At 44.2% G+C, this 18,829-nt stretch overlaps 1 protein-coding gene across 5 annotated transcripts in view; it reads left to right on the top strand.

The window, feature by feature from the left end:
* Positions 1-18,829, top strand: part of sptbn2 (spectrin, beta, non-erythrocytic 2) — a 31,540-nt gene continuing 12,711 nt past the window's right edge. For 2 of the 5 annotated variants that reach the window (XM_019873404.1, XM_019873403.1), the window contains exons 1-11: positions 1-520; positions 6,083-6,281; positions 15,905-16,056; positions 16,238-16,411; positions 16,516-16,607; positions 16,747-16,827; positions 17,555-17,670; positions 17,885-17,997; positions 18,118-18,305; positions 18,413-18,530; positions 18,622-18,780. In XM_019873404.1, the coding sequence (XP_019728963.1) occupies positions 6,125-6,281; positions 15,905-16,056; positions 16,238-16,411; positions 16,516-16,607; positions 16,747-16,827; positions 17,555-17,670; positions 17,885-17,997; positions 18,118-18,305; positions 18,413-18,530; positions 18,622-18,780 (1,350 nt within the window). In that variant the 5' untranslated portion in view covers positions 1-520; positions 6,083-6,124. Of the gene's footprint in view, positions 521-6,082; positions 6,282-9,210; positions 9,914-15,904; positions 16,057-16,237; positions 16,412-16,515; positions 16,608-16,746; positions 16,828-17,554; positions 17,671-17,884; positions 17,998-18,117; positions 18,306-18,412; positions 18,531-18,621; positions 18,781-18,829 lie in introns of those variants that run through there. The other 3 variants (XM_019873406.1, XM_019873405.1, XM_019873407.1) reach the window with 3 other exon arrangements.

The following is an 18,829-nucleotide window of genomic DNA, read 5'->3' as shown; positions in this document are numbered from 1 at the left end:
GCACACGCTGAACGACCACCAGCAGCAGCACCTCCACCGCTTTTTCTTTCTTCGAGCCGCTCTACTGGAGCGCAGGCAGTGGGAGCGCCAGTGAGGTTCGACCCGGGCGGAGCGTCGGATGCTCGGCCACGAGCTGCTGCGGATATCCGCCTCGTACCGGCGTCTCATCACTTCTATTCCCAAGGCGGACCGCTTTCATGTGTTTCAGCTAGAGACCGAAAAAAAAGGCCCTTTTTGGGGGGGTTGCCTTTAGAACACGGCGAATTGATAGCAAGCGCGGAGGAGAATATCTTTTTTTTCGATGATGCGGATGTAACGGAGGTACATTAATACAGTCTTTTTGGGGATTTTATTTTTAACCCTTAGTTGTTTTTTTTATAACCGTTAACGCTCGAATTAGCGGAGTGGCACGCGCCAATTGAACGCGAGGGGAAGCACGTTTTGATGTCGTCTAAAATTTCAGATTTATGCGATAGGGTAGAAATTTAAACATACAGCAAGGCAGAAGACCAAACGAGAGGTAAGCATATTCCCCATTTTTTTCTTCCACCTTCTACCTGCTTTCTGGCTAACCCACTAATAACCAAGCTAATGAGCGAGGAAGAGTGATATTCAGGTGACTGCTGTTAGCCCGCAACCGCTATTAGCATCCCATACCAACAGATAGCTTATCGTCGCCGATGTGTGTTTATTTAACATGATGACAAAAATCACATTGAACACAACGTGGCTCGTGTGTGGCTCAAACGCAAGCTGCTTGGCCGAGGAGTTGGTCTATGTTGTAAGTAGGAGCCATCAATCAGGACGTCTCTCTCTTTTGCCTTTGTTTGAATCCATGTCAAAGCCTGCCAACATTCGGACTTGCCATGCAGCCGTCACGTCTACACTGTGGGAGCTGTAGTACGAGCAACTAAAGCAACGTTGACCTGCTAGGGAGCTTATGCTTTGTCTGATATTTTCTACCTTGCATTTGTCGCCATTTGCCCAGTGTCGGGATTTCGATGTGGTTCGCTGTTATATTGGGATGGATTAGGACAGATGTATGCCGCTGCATGGCCTAACCGGCAGGAACGTATCAGCAGTAAGTTGCGTTGGCTACTGATTATTTTAACAACCATATGCATTAACCTAGTATTTCCCAATCAAACACATTTTTTTAACATTAGAAAGAAACTCATGGCACAACACTAATCCAAAATATCACCAAGTGTGTGGATACACAGGTCAATATACCTTCTACCATCTAATGGAAGAGCATTTAGTTGGTCACAATCGGTTGTTGGCATAGACAGTAGAACAAATATACAATATTTATGACGTGGGAATAATCTTCAGACCAATTAAGTGATATTGGACAATTTCCCTTGGCACACCTTATCTCTCTTGTTGTTAACATAACCTACATGATGACAAACCGCATCGCAGCTGTTTAAAATAGGCATGCAAGAATGATTGGCAGTTGGACATGGTTGCTCAATATGTGTGCGTTTATTGATGACTTTTAATTGCTTTTCTTTCCCAGATGATTGTGGTGTCCACGTATGGGAATTGTTTACAATATTGTATGATATCGGTTTTCAGTACAGCTCTCCATGCATATATTACAACATATCTGCGATTTGGCGCAAGCTGATAAAATGCACAAGAGCCAACTATGGTGTGAAAAGAAAACTTGTGCCCGTGTGGTTAGATTTTAATTCCCCTTTAAGTCCCATTTCCGTCCTGAGTTGTATACACTTGTTTGAATTTCTCTGCATTGCTTTTGAGGCAGGTTAAAGAAAAGCACTGTGATATATGCATGTGTGTATATCCATGTGTATATATATATGAAATTGTAAAAATCAAACTGTGCCACTAGAGGGCCGCATGTCCTCTTTTCCACCTAGCAACAGTAAATCAATGCAACTGAGGGAAATGTCTCGAGGCAGGATTGGTTTGTATGTTGGTAGCCGGCCACATGTACCGTGGTCAATAATTTACAGTGGCCCTCTGGATATGTGGCCGGAATGGTGTGTACAACTAAATATTGTTGTATTGAAAAATTCATGGCCATTTCTTAGGGTCTCCCCAAAACAGGAGTTCCAAAACATTTTCAGCTCAAAACCAAATTAGAAATTTGGTCTCTTTTGAGAACCCAATCCTCCTCCAAATATATCCCCATAATGTCAGTGCAGTATTAAATAACAAGCTGACAAGAATTTATCTCATCACCAAAAAGCCATTTGGCGAGACACTTGACAAACAAAGCATTGAGGAAAGAAACAAAAGTCAAATAAAGGCTTAGCTTATTTTGCTTCAAGATGGGAGTGGTAAACCTGTTGTATGGGAACTGGGACTTACTATGCAAAAATAACATGTGGTTTAGTTCATTTGTTTCCAGTGCTTTTATTATGCTAAAACAGCTTGTGTGAACGCCCTTTTAAAAAAAAAAAAAAAATCAATGTGACCACACTGAATGATGTTGTACTTGTTAAGTTGACATACTTAATTTTACATTAAATGCACCCAATAGAAGGGGAATTGTTTGCTAATCAGTTCCTCACTGTGATGTTAAGTGGTCTAATTCTGTTTCCTAGAATACATTTGAAGTGGAGCAGTTTTATAATAAGTGAAGGTTTGAAATCTTTTGACATTGGTTGACACGCTCTATTCAAATTTGAGTCTCGAGCTGAATAGGTTTGGAGAAAAATGATCACTGCCTCCGCAGTGACACTTCTGTCACATTTCCTTTTTTGCGCCGCGTGCTTTATCCGACACAAAAGAGAAACGAATGATGTTTTCCATTATTCTGTATACAAAGCTGGCTCGCTGAATCAAAGTGACATGTGTGTGTCTGCGTGCGGAGGGCACGGTGGCTTGACTGTTTGATGAATGTGATGCTACAGGTCAACAAAAGAGCCTGCTGTCCTATTCAGCAACGCATTTAGACAGGGATCAGCAGCCTGCGGGGAGGCCTGTGATGCTTACATGCCCCTGGCTGCTTCGTCGCTACAAACAGGAAAAGCCCGAACAACTGTCCCAGCTCTCCTTCATTGTACGGGGCTGTGTGGTGGCACCGGGATTTTAGTTTGAGTGGTACTTTTATTGTGTGTGCAGGGAGAGTAGAAATGTGTGTTTCATCTCTCTGTGTACGTTTTAATTAAAATATGTCAGTTTGGTTACATCCAGTTGTGTTAGCGTTGTAGGGCGCCCGCCGCCGATCAAACAAACATGAACCTTTCACAATAAGAGACTGAAAACTAAGATTATATGGAACTTTAGGGTTTCCAAGTCCTGTGTCAGCGCCGGCGTTGTATTGGGCAGGACTGAAGGGGTCCTATCGTCGATGTAGCGCATCTCCCCACAGCAGATGTCATGTTGTTGTTTTCAAGACCAGTAGTGTCTTTTGCCTTTGTGTCAACATTACAGTCGTGTACTCCACTGTTGAGAAAAGAGGCCGTGTGGCCGGCCAATGTACACAGACCACGTCATTCCCTGCAGGCGACTCCATCTAGGCTCAATTTCTCATTTACTCTGCTCCTGATTAATGTGGTCGCATTGACAAACAGTCCGGCTGGGCTCACCGAGAGCAGGACGAGGAGGAGGGGGTGACCAAGAGGGGAGATGGAAAGAACGGCGGCGCTGCCCGTCACGCCGCCGGCTCTGCTCGGCGGTGTTCAGCTTGCGCCCGCCGCACAATAGGCTGACACGCGTCTGTCAGGTCAGAGGCTGAGGTTTAGCCCCGAGGGACCGCCGGATGGCCCACTTCCCCTTTGTAGGAGCAGGAGGAGGGGGATCGGATGAGTTGAAAATAAATAAAAAGAGAGTAATTAAAATGTGCTGATACTAAATTGTATTGTTAGGAACAGCAGCAATTTTTTTCCTGTAAATTACTAAGACAATTTGATTTGTGTCATTATTATATTCACCTTGTTTTCAATTTTTTGATTATTCCTCAAGGGGATTTGCTTTCATGGAACCCTTTTTACACCCCCCCAAGCCCTCTTTATTCCTTTTTCTGGTCTTAATGTGAAGGAGCACAATTGTTGTGAACTAGCTCGAGGCTGTGCATCTGATACCTCCAGAAGGTTATTTTGGAGATCTCGTCCCCAAGAGGATCCTGCCTAGTTACCCATAACAACAGATGTAGTAGTTGCTACTATCTTGTTCCTGTGTGCACTCCGGAGCCGTGTGTGATTCCAAGTGCTGAGCCGAGCCACGTTGTGCCAAATCGGAATACGCTCCAGTGCAGTCTACGGTGTCATGCTGAGTGGGTGGATTGACTGTGACTTTTCCAGGCAGTGTGTGGGTAGTCGCGGTGGGGGGTGGGGAGGGTGGAATAGGTCATCCCGGTTTCTGTGTGGTTTCATTCCACGATGCGTGTTTGTGTGTGTGGGGGAGGATGAGCAAAAGCATGTATCATATAGTAGGTCAGGGGGATTGTTTGTCTGATCCATTGAGGAGAGATTACCACAGACGCTGAACGGCGACCCTTCATACTTGGTTCCCAGAACACGATTGTCCTGCCTCTCAGCCAGAGACCCTTCACCTCAGTGCCCTTTCAAACCCCACCCACCCTTAACCACACCCGCCGACACATTTTCATCGACTCGGCCACTCTGATCCTGTCTGAGGTAGTCAGCTTTTGAAATCTGGGTAATTTCTTCGGGCTCCGGGCGGCGCACATTTGTCACCCATACAGGCTTGAATCTATTGCATCCAGTTGGAACAATTATATGATTCATATTTGTGATGCTTGTCCAGTCGTGAACTTGTGTTGCCTATTGATGTATTTCTGACCCAGGGTTTATCGGAAGTCATGAAATTGTGCATTTGCAGCACTTTTTATGTCCGTCATGTGGTCAGATGTGAAATGTTGAAGGGGGGGTAATGCGGAGGAAGTGTTCTGTCTTCTTCACTAATCCCTGCTTTTAGTTCCTATTCCCAGACACTCCTTAATCTCCTGCTAATAAGATTTCCAAGCTTTTGTTTGATTTTTTTTCTTTTGTTATATAGTTAGAATATGTGTTGTTGATTTTTACTTGACTTCGGAGCATTAAGGTTTACTTTCAGTGTCCAATGCCACTTATGGATGTGCTTTTATTTCTCACATGCTTAATAATGCAATGGTTCGAGAGTTGGTGGGGGGGGGGGTCTGTGATGTGTTTTCTGGCTTTTCTGTAACTGGGGCCAAGAACACCGGCTGTATATCAAAAAAAAAATGGTCAGGATATATAATTAATGGTCATCGTGGGCTGCTGCTTCTATGCCTCATCCTTTGCAGTTCAACAACAAACCAAAGCATGATGGACCATCACTTTCCATTTTTGACGTCCTTTGCTTTGTTAGAGATAACATTTTCTTTTCCATCATATCCCCACGACAGACGCGACAAACTGTTTTTAGTAAATTGACGCATCGGTGACGTTAATCTGAGCAACGCTCCTAAATAGTGGGTTAATCCTTTGCAAATTTCCATTTAGGTATTTAGACCCATAGGGTGACGTTTGTGCGTTCATATTTCTGCCAAAGCATGATGGACCATCACTTTCCATTTTTGACACCTTTACTTTGTTAGAGATAACATTTTGTTTTCCATCATATATCCCCACTACAGACACGACAAACTGTTTTTAGTAAATTGACGCATTGGCGACGTTAATCTGAGCAACGCTCCAAAATAGTGGGTTAATCCTTTGCGAATTTCCATTTAGGTATGTAGACCCGTGGGGTGACGTTTGTGCGTTCATATTTCTTTTATGTCTGTTGCTGTTGGAACAACATTAGGATGGTATGAAAAGAGAACTGTTAAAAAAAAAAAACAGGATTGTGTAATTCTGACTCCCAAAAAAAATCAAATGCCTTGTATCTCATTGGATGGTATGAAAAGAGAACTGTTAAAAAAAAAAAAAAAAAGTATTGTGTAATTCTGACTCCAAAAAAATCAAATGCCTTGTATCTCATTACATAAGCCCTGGCAGCTAGTTGTAGAGTGAAAGCTCCTATCTGATGTAGAATATAAAGCTGTGCAGCTGTCAGCTTTTGATACAATATTTAGCCCCTCCTCCCCAGCGTGGACTGACTTTGTCTTTTCTGACTCGAGGTTGGATGAATTTTCCTCTTGCCTGGACGCCCGCCGGACACCATGAGCACCATCTCGCCCACAGACTTTGACAGCTTGGAGATCCAGCAGCAGTACAATGACATCAACAACCGCTGGGACCTGGCGGCAGAGACCGAATGGGACAACGAAAATAGTTCTGCGCGCCTCTTTGAGCGCTCGCGCATCAAAGCCCTTGCAGGTATGGGCGGCCTCGCCAATTTTTATGAATCTGAATGTATCTGTTGGGTCACTTTACAATGGGGATTCAGTCTTCAAACACATCCTGACGACTGACCTTATCATCTTTGGCCCCACGGTGTGGCGATAGCATCGCAATCCGTCTTCGACTAATGGTCTCTGATTGGCTTGTTTATTAGATGACCTTTTTTTTTTTTTTTATCATCCCCACTTGCTTTCACTCTGATGAACAATTATGTGATCCTGAGTGGACCTTGGGTTCGCGCTGTCCACTTGTGATTTCATCACTCAGGGTGTATGTGAAGCGTGGCTCTGAGCACGGCTTGAAGTGCTCTCCTTCATGATTCGCTTCAACGATTAGGTGGGTTGAAGGATAAACGGCTTTGATGCGAGACGTAGGGGTCGTTGTCTTAAGGTAATTTTTAACTGAAAGTAGATGAAAAAAAAACCCACTTGGGTGGTTTATTTAAATGAGACCAACGTTACAATGTGGTGTGTTGAAGTGTTTCTTAAGTGTCTCAACTCCCGGCCTGGCATGCGTATGACAACATTTTTTGTTTCTTTTTCTGACAAATGCGCATAAACACAACATTGTCGCCTGTACGTGAAACTTCGTTTTTACTAGGTCGTTGGTGCCCAAATTGAGCCTCGCACGGTCTTGTTTGGAAGAAAGCTGCAAAGAAGAAAAAAAAAGAAACTCAAAGGAAAATATCAAAGACTAATAGTAATCAGAACAAATCTAATTAGGCTCTCGAGTCAGGTACTAACACAATTCCTCGCGGTCCGAGAGATGCAATTTTGTCATTATAGGGCAAGACAGAAATAGATACAAAAGAGGGCCGTGTCACAGAGAGGCATGCACTTCCAATGCACTGCAGAAGTAATGCAGAGAAATAACGAGGAGGCCGCAACAGACCTTTTTTGCATCGTCTTCCAAGACGGAGTCTCAAAGTGATTCCATAAAGAAAAAGGTCTGATTGCTGAAACCAACCTTGAAATGATTGTTTGAAAAGCACATAACAGTGTTTTGCGGTGGATGAAAATGCATTTTCAGGTAAGATTGTGAGATCCTGAACACGAATCAAATCTGCTCCCGGTCATCAGGTTCTTCAAGCTAGCCGAGCGCCAGTGCATGTCAGACACTGCTAAGCCATCCGTTTGAATGCTTCAATCCATGCAGATGTTCTCCCAGCTGTTCACCGTTTGCCTTTGAGTTGCTCCCAACTTGCAGTGTTGGGGAAAACCCAGCAGAGGGAGGGCAAGGGGCAGGAACTTCCCGCAATGACACACTTGCGTCCAACTCTCACAAAGGTTCTGATGATGTCTGAGTGCAACTGTTATGCAGCGATGTGTAAAATAAGACTTTGAATGTTCATGGGCAAATGGAAAGAAATTCCTTTCCTCACCAAAAAACAGACCCCCCCCCCAATAAAACCCCATACACACATCCATCTCATGACATAGCCGTCTGTCTTGACGCCAAGGCATTATTTATTATATCATCGCTGGCATATTATCAGAGCTGCCTGAATGACACCCAAAAAGTGTGCACTCCAACGATTACCATCGCGGCTGGACAAGTACCGTCTTGATGTACACATTCTTTGACATGCTGCGGTAAATATTCCCCACCCCCGGGCCAGGGTCCCGCCCACCTTTTGCAATTTACAAGACTTTCATCCTGCGCCCCGTTGCTGCTCAGACATGCTCCAGCCTTTTATGTTGTTGCACACTGTACGGGCGTCGCATTTGAAGTTTGTCAAAAATACCCTGCATGGGAGATCTCTGAGGAAAAATCAACAGGAGTTGATTCTGGGAAATCGATTCTGATTGGAGAAGCGCTGCCGTAGTGTTGGAAGTGTGTTTGTCTTGTTAGTCCACGCTCGGCGTTCTTGACCTGCAGTGTCTGACGGTGGCTGAGACTGGACATTTCATGGACCAGTTGGTTCATTCCCTCTATTCTGCACTCATTGCCTGTGCAGCGGCTTGTCCCCTCCAGTGGGGTGTCCATTCACCAGACCATCGCTATCATGAATTATTAGTTCTATTTTTCCCAGCTCTCAGCACTCGCTCGTGCTTGAACGCATTGCTCTCTCTTTGCTCCGCTCGTCGCGCCTATCAGGAAGAAGCATGTTCTCGTTGGATCTCATTAGTAAACCCCCACAACCACCACCACCACTATCACCAGCGCCAACCTCCCACCGTAAACACACAGTCACGTAAGACCCAGGGCAGTTCATTTCCTAATGAGACCAAACCAGATGCTCCTTGCTCATCAAAACGGATGAAAACAAAATAAATACCAACCCCCCAAATAAACAGGTCCTTTTAACTCTGCCCCCTGACCAGACCAAAGGCCATGACCCCTAAGTCCTCATCATGCTCTTTATAGACTTGTGTAATTCTTTTTACATGCAGCCGCATGGTTCCTTTTTTTTTTTCTTTTCTTCTGCGAGTTTGTCAACCATTCGAAATCCTAGTCACAGTAATCATTGTGCATTACAGGATTTCCAAGATGTAAATGACGGCGCTCCGTAAACACATCCAATGAGTTCAGAATGATAACAGCCCTCCACTTCAAACCTTGCTTAATAGGTTTCCTGAAAGGAAGACATCATTTTATTTTAGCTTGCCGTGTTGCCATGAAGCCCCCAACAACTTCCTTCTTGTTTTATCATGTATCACAACAACCCCTGTCCCGAGAAACACACACACACACACACACACAAAAAGAAGTAATGTTGTCTTAGAAAACGATAGAGGGAAGGAAGCGTGCAGCTAGACGCCGGATAACACACTTGAGTGTTTGTGTCTTCTCGGCAGTCCACGCCCCTTTTGCTCCATGGAATTAAGGTGGCCGTGAGTAATCTGCCCGCGGTTACACCGTGCAAAGCGCTCGTAATGGTTTAGTCCACCTCCGCACCTCCCCCTTGCCTTCTGCTGTCCACCATTCTTTGGAAGCTCCTCCCTTCGAAGCACACCTTATGCAAATGAGACAAGGAGGGCACAGCAGGCTTTGTTTACACAGCAATCCGACCACAGCCTGTTAGCCTTTTCTACAATGCACTGCTCCGGCAAACGTGAAGAAGAAGAGTGTGTTGAGCGGAATCGTCAGTGTTCCTTTGCTGGAACCGCAAGAGATCACAATCTTTTTTTTTTCCCCCCCTCCACAAATGTGGTGAAATGATTCACACGAGGAGGTAAAAAGAGACTATATTTTTCTTGAGTTTTGTATTTTTTTAAATTTGATTTTTTTAAAGTAAAGACACCCCCCGCTTGCGTTTTCATTGGACCGGATTCCAACTTTTTGCAAGCTCGTCCTTTGCCTTACTCGTTCAACACGTTGTGGGGATTGAAAGGAAATTCTAAACCAAGACGTTCTGGATATCCAAAAGGTTGATCTTCTGTAAAGCCCTTGAAAGGATTTGATGCAGTCTTAGAGTGGGAAGGTTTTCCTTTTGCTGTGATATGCTGAAGCGCCCACGTTTCGATTCGATCTAAGAGGAATCTTTTGGAGGGAAAAGGCCATGGAATGGGATCACAAAGACAAGGAGCCCTGCTTGTCTCCTGCGGCATTTGTTAATCAGGTGCAATACTCCAATATCCTGGAAGGAAGATTTAAACAGCTACAAGGTAAGGAGACTTCTTTCAGCTTGCCGATTTGACGTCAGAAGGGAGCGCCTATTTGTAATGTGATTTGGGGGCAGTGAATGAAAGCGCTCGGGAACACACATGAGGCTTCCGCTCAGTTTCTAAAGCAGGGCGCCAGTGTGGCACCTGATTACTCGTAGGCCACCTGGCCTCAGCTTATTACAATGCATGTCTCTGTCCATGCCGTGCACACACGTTGAACGGTGCTTGCGCTCACCCAAACTGTATTTTTTTTTTTTAAATTAACTTGATTAAAAGCAGAAAGGGAGTAATGGGAATAGATTCTTGGCGTCGCAGTGTGGCCGGTTGCCTTTAAGCCACGGACGCTTTATTCGCAGGCCACGGGGAGTTTGCAGTCATTGTCCGTGTTCACGTTACAGTGCGCGCAACTTGGCCTCGTGCCACCGGTATGCAGAAAAAAAGGTTTCGGTGTTTGCAAGCTTCCGGCCCTTCAGCGGTGGGGCTCCACAAAAGAGCGTTGTCTGATGCTTTTCTTCTTGAGGGTGGGCGGCGTCGGGGCTCAATTTGGAAAATGTAACGGCGCTCAGCCGTATTTCAACGACGTAGAGGGCGCTACTGCAAAATAAGATTGGAAACACTTTGTGCCTTAATTCATTTAGGACTAAATGACAAATGGGTCTCACAGACGGCATGGAGATACCACAGAAGATGCTAACCGTATCTTCGCTGCCACGAAAGGAAAATAGTCATGTACTGTAATGAGAGCGTGAAATTTGTTTTGGGATTGTGTCAGCATCCACGGAACAGGAAAACAAGTTTTGGTCCAGGTTGTACATGGATGCGTCTAGGACAGAACTGTAAATATGCACTCCATAGTCACACGTCTTATGAGTGACTCGTACTTGCATTTCCGGTTTGACTGCACTTGAGGCTCATTCTTGGTGTCACTCCTTCAGCCTTGCGTTCAGTCACGCTGTCGGCGGACGGACTGTGCATACTTTTGTGTCTGGGCCTCCACACATCTCACACAAATTGAAAGCATTCCTATTGTTGTGGTTTCAAGTCTTGAAATGTATTTGGAGATGAAGCAAGTGTTCCACCATCATCGGTGGTGACACATGACTGTACAACCAAATGTTCAATAAATCTTGAACTAATATTAGGTCTTCTGTTTTATGTAAGACAGTCATAAAAAGGACATTGTGGCACTCGTTTTTCCCAATTTCAAAATAACGCAAACACAAATTCACAACCCGCCTAAAGTCAAAAGCACATAAAGTGAGCGCTCGACCCCGTGGCATTGAATATCTGCAGGATAAGGCAAGTAACTCATTAACCGCAGTTAAAGTAGATAACTGTAATGCGAGCGTGAGCCAGCTAGTTAAATTTATGTCTGAAGACAAATATTTATTTATGCACACTCACGCTTCATTTTCCCAGTAGAAGGACGTCGGGGTATTGTGCAAACTTATTTTAATGTAAACGTATTCTCATTCATCACAAATCACAGTCTGAGCTTTATATTATGTGGTCGAACTCAGCATGGAAGTACAAAATGACTCCTTTGCTTTTTTTTTTTTTTTCATTGATTGTGAGCCTTGTCAGTGTAATCAATTGCGCAATGTTTTTTTTTTTTTTTTTTTTTTTTTTTTTTGTTCTTCCTCCATTTACCCACTGAGTTAACCTTCTGTGGACTTTTGAACTTGACTCTAGTGTGGCCTGAATTCCTTCTCAGCGTGATTGTTTTTTGAAATAATTTAACAGCAGCTCATAAACCGCACAAAATAAATCGATAGTTGCGCAACCTCTCTGTGAATGGACTGAGACCGCACAGCTTTCACTTTGGCACTCATTTTGGTTCATACGTCCAAGTAGTCATTTGTCCACCGTGCGAGACATTTCGGCGAAGAATGCGGCAAACCTTAAACTTCGAACGAGTGGCTGCTAACTGGGTGTTGCAACTTGATCTATCGAAAAAACTCTTACTCAAGTGGCCCGCAGCTGTATCTCAGAGTCACGTTACCCTTTGTGAGACTTCAGCATCCGCACAAACACACACCAGCACACAATCCAAACACAAATTCCCTCTTTTTGTTTGGACAGTCAGACCAACATTGACAGTTTGCTCTTAGAAACATGTCACGAGACGGTGTCCATTTTGGAGACCGAGGGACAATGACTGTCTTGTTGACATTTCACTTCTGTCTTTCTGTCCAGATGTTGTGGTTTTGGGGGTCCCCGTTTCACTCTCCTCTCCCATGGCATTGGCCTTGGCCACTCCCTCCCTCCCCACACTTACGCGTTATCAACCGCAGCTGCAGACGGCAGCGAAGCACGACCCGAATTGATACCTTAGCCGTCTTCACAACGGGGGGGGCAAAATGGACGCTTCTGTAACTGATGTCTCGGTGTTGTCTTTAGTCTGTCAGCCTCTTCTCAGTTCATGAGAGAGGAACGTGACGCTTTGCTCTCGTGTGCATGTGACCTCAAACGGTTGTACAAGGAGGGGGGGAAAAAAAAAAAGAGTACATACCTCATGTTGCAAGGTGGCAGTTTTACCACAGGCCTACTTTTAGAAGGAGAGTAGAACGAACACAGTTCCGCTTTCATAGCAAGTGCAATGTGCAGCGTTGTGCATCTGCAAGTGATATTTTGTACTTTGCAGCACACATTCGCGGTTTTATTTAAACACCAATTGGTGCTAATTATGTGTCTGGAAACAAACAGAAAATTTGCAAAAAGCCATGAATGGCTTTGTTGTTGTTTCCTTTTGACAGAGAGATAAAGTTACGGTTGGGTTGGCACGTAACAGGGTTGGAACATCTGTCAAAGAACCCATTAAATGTTAGTCAGAATCTAGATAAAGATACAGGAAGTTGTTTTTCCACGTTCACGAGTTCAACACTCCCAAACCATGTTGGTCACGACCGGTGCTGGATGACTAACAGCTCCTTCTGATCCCCACTCGCCAGTTGGAAAAGCGCATCCTGAAGTGTCATTTTTTTTTTTAATGTGGACCATAAAATTGCGAGTGTTAAGATTTAGGCTGGTGCTTATCCTTTGGTTCGTTAAAATAACATGTATCTGGTGTTCCTCAAATAACCGAGCGGAAAATGTGAGAGAAAAGTCGTACTCCCACGGATTTCCTCGTTCCTCCACCGTAATCTTCAGAGGGAACGACAAAGAGAAGGTCATTGAAGCAGATTAAAGCAGACATTTTGTTTACCCATTTTTCCGAGGACATGGTGACCAGAAGCGATCATTATGTATAGTTCAGGGTGAGATGGCATGTCAGAAATTTATGGGATCGAGGGCATTTCATCCTATTTTTGAAAGAGCCAAAAAGACTCGTCAGAACTTTTGTCATGAGCTAATTCTCTGGTCTTTTTTTTTGTGATAGCTTATCACAATCGTCCAGCATGTTCAACCGTATCAGCCAGGTAGACTCTACTTTCACGTCATGCGAAATGCTATGCTGCTCAGCTTGGCGCGCTATTTTCAGACGGGGTCACTTCTTACCCTCGGTGACGACACAGACCCAAAGTGCACTGTCATGCATCACAGCAGTGAGATGCAGGATTGGTTGACCATGTCCCGATCCATGTATTGAACTCGTTTTCAGGACTGAGAATTCCAAGAATGCTTCTTTTTTTCCACCTTTCTCCCCTCACGTTATGCCGCTCTTTATCTTTTCTTGGAAAACCAGACGCGAGTTTTATCACCTAATGAAGAATACAGCCACGGACTCGCTGCTTGTATTTGGCCGCAGCGCAGCACACAGCTTTGGCAGAATTTGAACACCACAACTGCCGAGAACTGAAGCAGTAAATCGTTGCTTGCGGCCACATGTAGTAAATCAATGTCACTCTATGGTTTTGTCTCCTTTCAAATGCAATATTTCAGATTTTACATATTCTGTGGGACATAGATAAGCATTTTAGTATGTCGTCACTTTTGCTAATATTACCTGGACATGATTAGACTCATCATCAACACTTAACAAAAGCAAGACCCGCAGGACCAGCGCCAAAAAAACGTCTTCAACCTTTAAAATGTAGAAAGGGGACCGACCGGCTGACTAAGACTGCATACCTTATCCTTGATCTCGTATTTATCATCTACTCTTTCTGAAAGAAACAGTTCAACTTTTGAAACAATGCCTCTTATCTTCAAACAACAAACACAACCCGCAAGTGCCGCTATCGTGACACAAAACAGCTGCGCTAGGTTTCTTCTCATCGACCGCAGCAGCAACCGACGACATGTTTTGTGTTTGCTTGTGATCTGGAACGAGCAAAGCCATCATAGATTGATGTCTGTGTTTGTCAGCCACCTTCCTGTTCAATTCCCTTGTCATTAGGGGCCACTGTGGCGACGTGTCGTCCACGAGACTGCCGTCCACCTCGGCTTCAGAGTTCTTTCTATCATGGAAGAATGCAGCCTCCTCCATCTTCACTCCCATGAGCGCCTCTGACATGTTCGCAATGACAAATTGCTGCATTTCTGCCTCTCTGTGTCGTATAAAAATGAGTCTTATGGGGCCTGACGTTCTCACACCAAACCACAAAATGTCAGTTGAGTTCCCAGCAAGTTGATTCTTAAAAGCAGGCTGAGTTTGATAAATAGAGGTGTGCCATATAACAATAGGGGTGTGCCGGGGAACATAACAAAACTGGCCTTTTTAAATGCATTCATTTGATTCCACAACAGCCTCTAATGCTGTCTTAGCTGTGGGAAATTCCACCGTCCTCTTTCTCTCCAGTCATTTTATCTGAGTTGATGAGGCTTTTGAATGGTCGATTAATCCCACCCTAAATAGGCCATATCAAATCAAATACCGCAAATTCTTTGACCATCTCTTTGCTTTTGCCGTTATTAGCACATAATGAGCCATTTGCAAACGTCGTTCGTTGTTGCTTTCCTTTTCCTACAAAAAGTGCAGGGAAAGCCTTACGAGTTCAGTGGTGACAAACGGAGAATTTGAAATGATGAATCAGGCATTTAAGGGATAACCGGAATGGCCCTCTGCATTCTGACGGTTAAGTGTTAGCAAGGCGATGTGTAAACTCATTAATAGACTCATGTGAAAACATTGGGCTTTCTTCATACATTTTGAAAGCTCGGTAGACAGTGGAACCACGCTGTAACTTTCTCCCTTTTAAGGTGTTCAAAGCGGAAGTACCTTCATTCAGCCTGCAATAGTTCAAATGTAACGCACTGTGGTATTGCTCCACCTTAGCTAGTATGTGCGAAATTTTAGAATCAGTTTTTTTCCCCCTCTAGATGGTTGCTCGAGTGGTTGATTACACAACCGCCGTCCTCTGTTAGCTCACGTTCACTGAACTTCACCCTTCTGGACTTTATTAATAAACTTGCAATGTGGCAGATTTCGTGTTACCTTACAGTACTTCAGCTGTTTACTTATCTTTACTTTCGTGTTACCTTACAGTACTTCAGCTGTTTACTTCAAATGGTCTGGTAGTGTTCATACGTACATATAATTATGTGTGTTGTTATATCAATAGCAAAAAGTATCATACTGGAGTAAACATATTCAAAAGGAAAGGAGATCTTATGTCCTAGAAATGAGGCCACCTTGTTCGCTGGTAGAGAAGGATTAGCCTCTTATTCCCCTGGTCCATATGTCTGAGCTGCTGTTGAGTTAAAATCATTCACTCTTTTTCTCTCATTTCCCTATAGCAATGACAAACATTTGCAATGCAAGTTTATTTAGACCGAGTTGTGCGATCCGCTTAACCTCGTGAGCAGAAATGTCACAAAACACACAACTAATTGAAATCTCTTTCTAAGCGGTCAATAGAGTGATCCGAGTGACTTAATGCCATAGCTTATGGAAAATGGACTGCACCTCAGGATTTACTGTCTGCTCGCTGAGGTTTAAAGTTATATAGTTATATAGTATATTCAACATATTTTTTTTGGGGGGGGGGGTAATTTGTTACAATGTGGTTGCCTTTTGATGAAAACCCTTTTCTTGTGATTTCTTTCCAGATGAGCGTGAAGCTGTACAGAAGAAAACCTTTACCAAATGGGTGAACTCTCACTTAGGCCGCGTCACTTGTCGCATCGGTGACCTGTACACGGACCTGCGTGACGGCCGCATGCTTATCCGCCTGCTGGAAGTGCTCTCAGGAGAACAGCTGGTCAGTGTCTGAGATATTTAAAAAAAAAAAAAATCAATCGCTGTCGCCCTTCTGGCACCGAAAGTGATGAGGAAGGACACTTCATGTGCCTCATTTCATCATTTTTATTGTGAGTTTATTTCTCTACTGGCATTTACAACCTGGATCTTTTTTTTTCTTTTTTGCCTCACTCGCTTCGCAGCCAAAGCCCACGAAAGGCCGCATGCGTATCCACTGCTTAGAAAATGTCGACAAAGCTCTGCAATTCCTTAAAGAACAAAAGGTCCATCTCGAAAACATGGGATCACACGATATTGTGGATGGGAACCACCGTCTCACCTTGGGACTCATCTGGACCATAATTCTTCGCTTCCAAGTAATTTGAACAATCTTCCATATGTCAAAAATGCTCACTTCTATCTCATCCCAAGATTGGGTTACGTGGGCACTGTCCTAAATTTATAAATGTTGCGGCCACAGATTCAGGACATCAGTGTTGAGACGGAGGACAACAAAGAGAAGAAATCCGCAAAAGATGCCCTCCTCCTGTGGTGCCAAATGAAAACCGCCGGGTGAGAAATCCGCTGGAGCGAGCATTCATTTTATGGCTAAGATATCATACCATATATGCTACTGTAGTCCTAAAGCAAGTTACTGCTGGACCTGTGTCGCACGTTAATGATTCATCACCTTTTGTCCTGGCCTCCACAGCTACCCCAATGTCAACATCCACAACTTCACCACCAGCTGGCGGGATGGCCTAGCGTTCAATGCCATCGTGCACAAACACAGGTCAATGACTTCTCCTTGTACTTGATGCCGCTTACTACATTGGTATGTGCGAAGAACCGAGCCATTGTTGGCCCTTTGAATGGAGCTCTTTTCAAAGTGAGGTTTTAGATCCTTGTGGTGGGCGCATGTTTTGCTTTGCACCTCCTTCTTTTTTTTTTTTTTTGACTTATATTACTTGTTGCAGTGCCATCGCACTGCTCAGGAGTGTTTTTAATTCAGGTCTTCTCAGTCTATATGATGGCTAGAGATAAAAATAAAAGTGGGAATGAGATGACCTAGATCACAGAAATAATAACCCACTTATTTTATATGTGGAGCCATTCTAGGGAAATCACTTGCACCTCCAGTCGGTAATAGTGCCGTTAGAATAGCTTGCCAAGCTATGAGTACATGCGTACGTGAAAGGCTCTCTCAAGCCGAGACTCTGCAATGATACAGCGGTGAAATGTTATTGAAGGTTAACGTGACACGACCATTAACATAACTGTTCAAGGTATAGACGAGGCAGCACATGATTGAATTGTGCAAGTAGTTCACTCCTTCCATTGGTTATTTCCAATTTCCAGGTCTGTCATCAGAGACTAATCCGTTTTTTAATAGATTGTAACATTTATTTTATGGTCTAATTCTCTGTGGCATAAAAAGGTAACGGCGCATTTCAACCCTGACACCCCGCCTCCCGGAGTTTGTTCCTATTAAAATAATAATTGTTCCCTGGCCTCCGCAGGCCCGACCTGATTGAGTTTGACACCCTGAAAAGGTCCAACGCTCACTACAACCTCCAGAATGCTTTCAATGTGGCCGAGAAGGAGATGGGCCTGACGAAGCTGCTAGACCCGGAAGGTGAGTGATGAAAGCCACGACCAACACACAAAGCCTTATGTAACTTGTACCACAGCACGTGTTTCCACTGCACCACAAATTTTCCGTGGCCTGATTGATGGATTGCCAGGCTCAATTATAGTGTCGATGGCATTGCATCCCGTCATTGACTTTTGACACTGTACTTCCAAGATATGAACTTCACTTAAAACACACTCTATTCACCCTGCTCCAGATGTTAATGTTGATCAGCCGGATGAGAAGTCCATCATTACCTACGTGGCGACCTACTACCATTACTTCTCAAAGATGAAAGCGCTTGCAGTGGAGGGCAAACGTATCGGCAAGGTTAGCGCCTCTGTGAATGAATAATAATGCACATACATTTATATGAGTCATGAATATCTAACGAGTATGCGCTTGCTATTTGTTTGGCCGGTTGCTTTAACCCGTCGATCTCTCTTGCAGGTTCTCGACTATGCCATTGAGGCCGATCAGCTGATAGACAAGTATGAGACCTTGGCCTCAGAGCTGCTGGAGTGGATTGAGCAGACGATAGTGACGCTGAATGATCGGCAGCTAGCAAACTCGCTCAGCGCTGTACAGAATCAGCTCCAAGCTTTTAATTCTTACCGCACTGTGGAGAAACCACCCAAGTGAGGAACAGAAAATTTATATTTCAAAACAATGACCCTGTTCTGTTTCGTTAGGATGTAAAGTTTTTTTTTTTGTTTGTTTTAACAATGATTGTTTGTCGCCGCAGATTCACAGAGAAAGGAAACTTGGAGGTCCTGCTCTTTACTATCCAGAGCAAGATGAGAGCAAACAACCAGAAAGTTTACACGCCAAGAGAGGGAAAACTCATCTCTGACATCAATAAGGTATTGGTGTATCCAGAGAGAGATGCATGTGACAATTTTAGCCTTAGTAGTAGTGTGTAGCGCTTACTTCCTGTATTTCCTGTATGTGCAGGCATGGGAGCGGCTTGAAAAGGCAGAGCACGAACGTGAGCTGGCACTCAGAAATGAACTCATTCGCCAAGAAAAGCTGGAGATGCTTGCGGCACGTTTTGACCGCAAAGCTGCTATGCGGGAAACATGGCTGAGTGAGAACCAGCGGTTGGTGTCTCAGGTAATTCTTTGGAATCGCTCTATAGCCTCATGAAAAACACAGCGTACAT

The sequence above is a fragment of the Hippocampus comes genome, unplaced genomic scaffold, assembly GCF_001891065.2.
Source record: "Hippocampus comes isolate QL1 unplaced genomic scaffold, H_comes_QL1_v1.1 scaffold59, whole genome shotgun sequence".
Lineage (NCBI taxonomy): Eukaryota > Metazoa > Chordata > Actinopteri > Syngnathiformes > Syngnathidae > Hippocampus > Hippocampus comes.
Note: the sequence above shows the minus strand (reverse complement) of the source record. Positions and strands in the feature narration are given on the sequence as shown.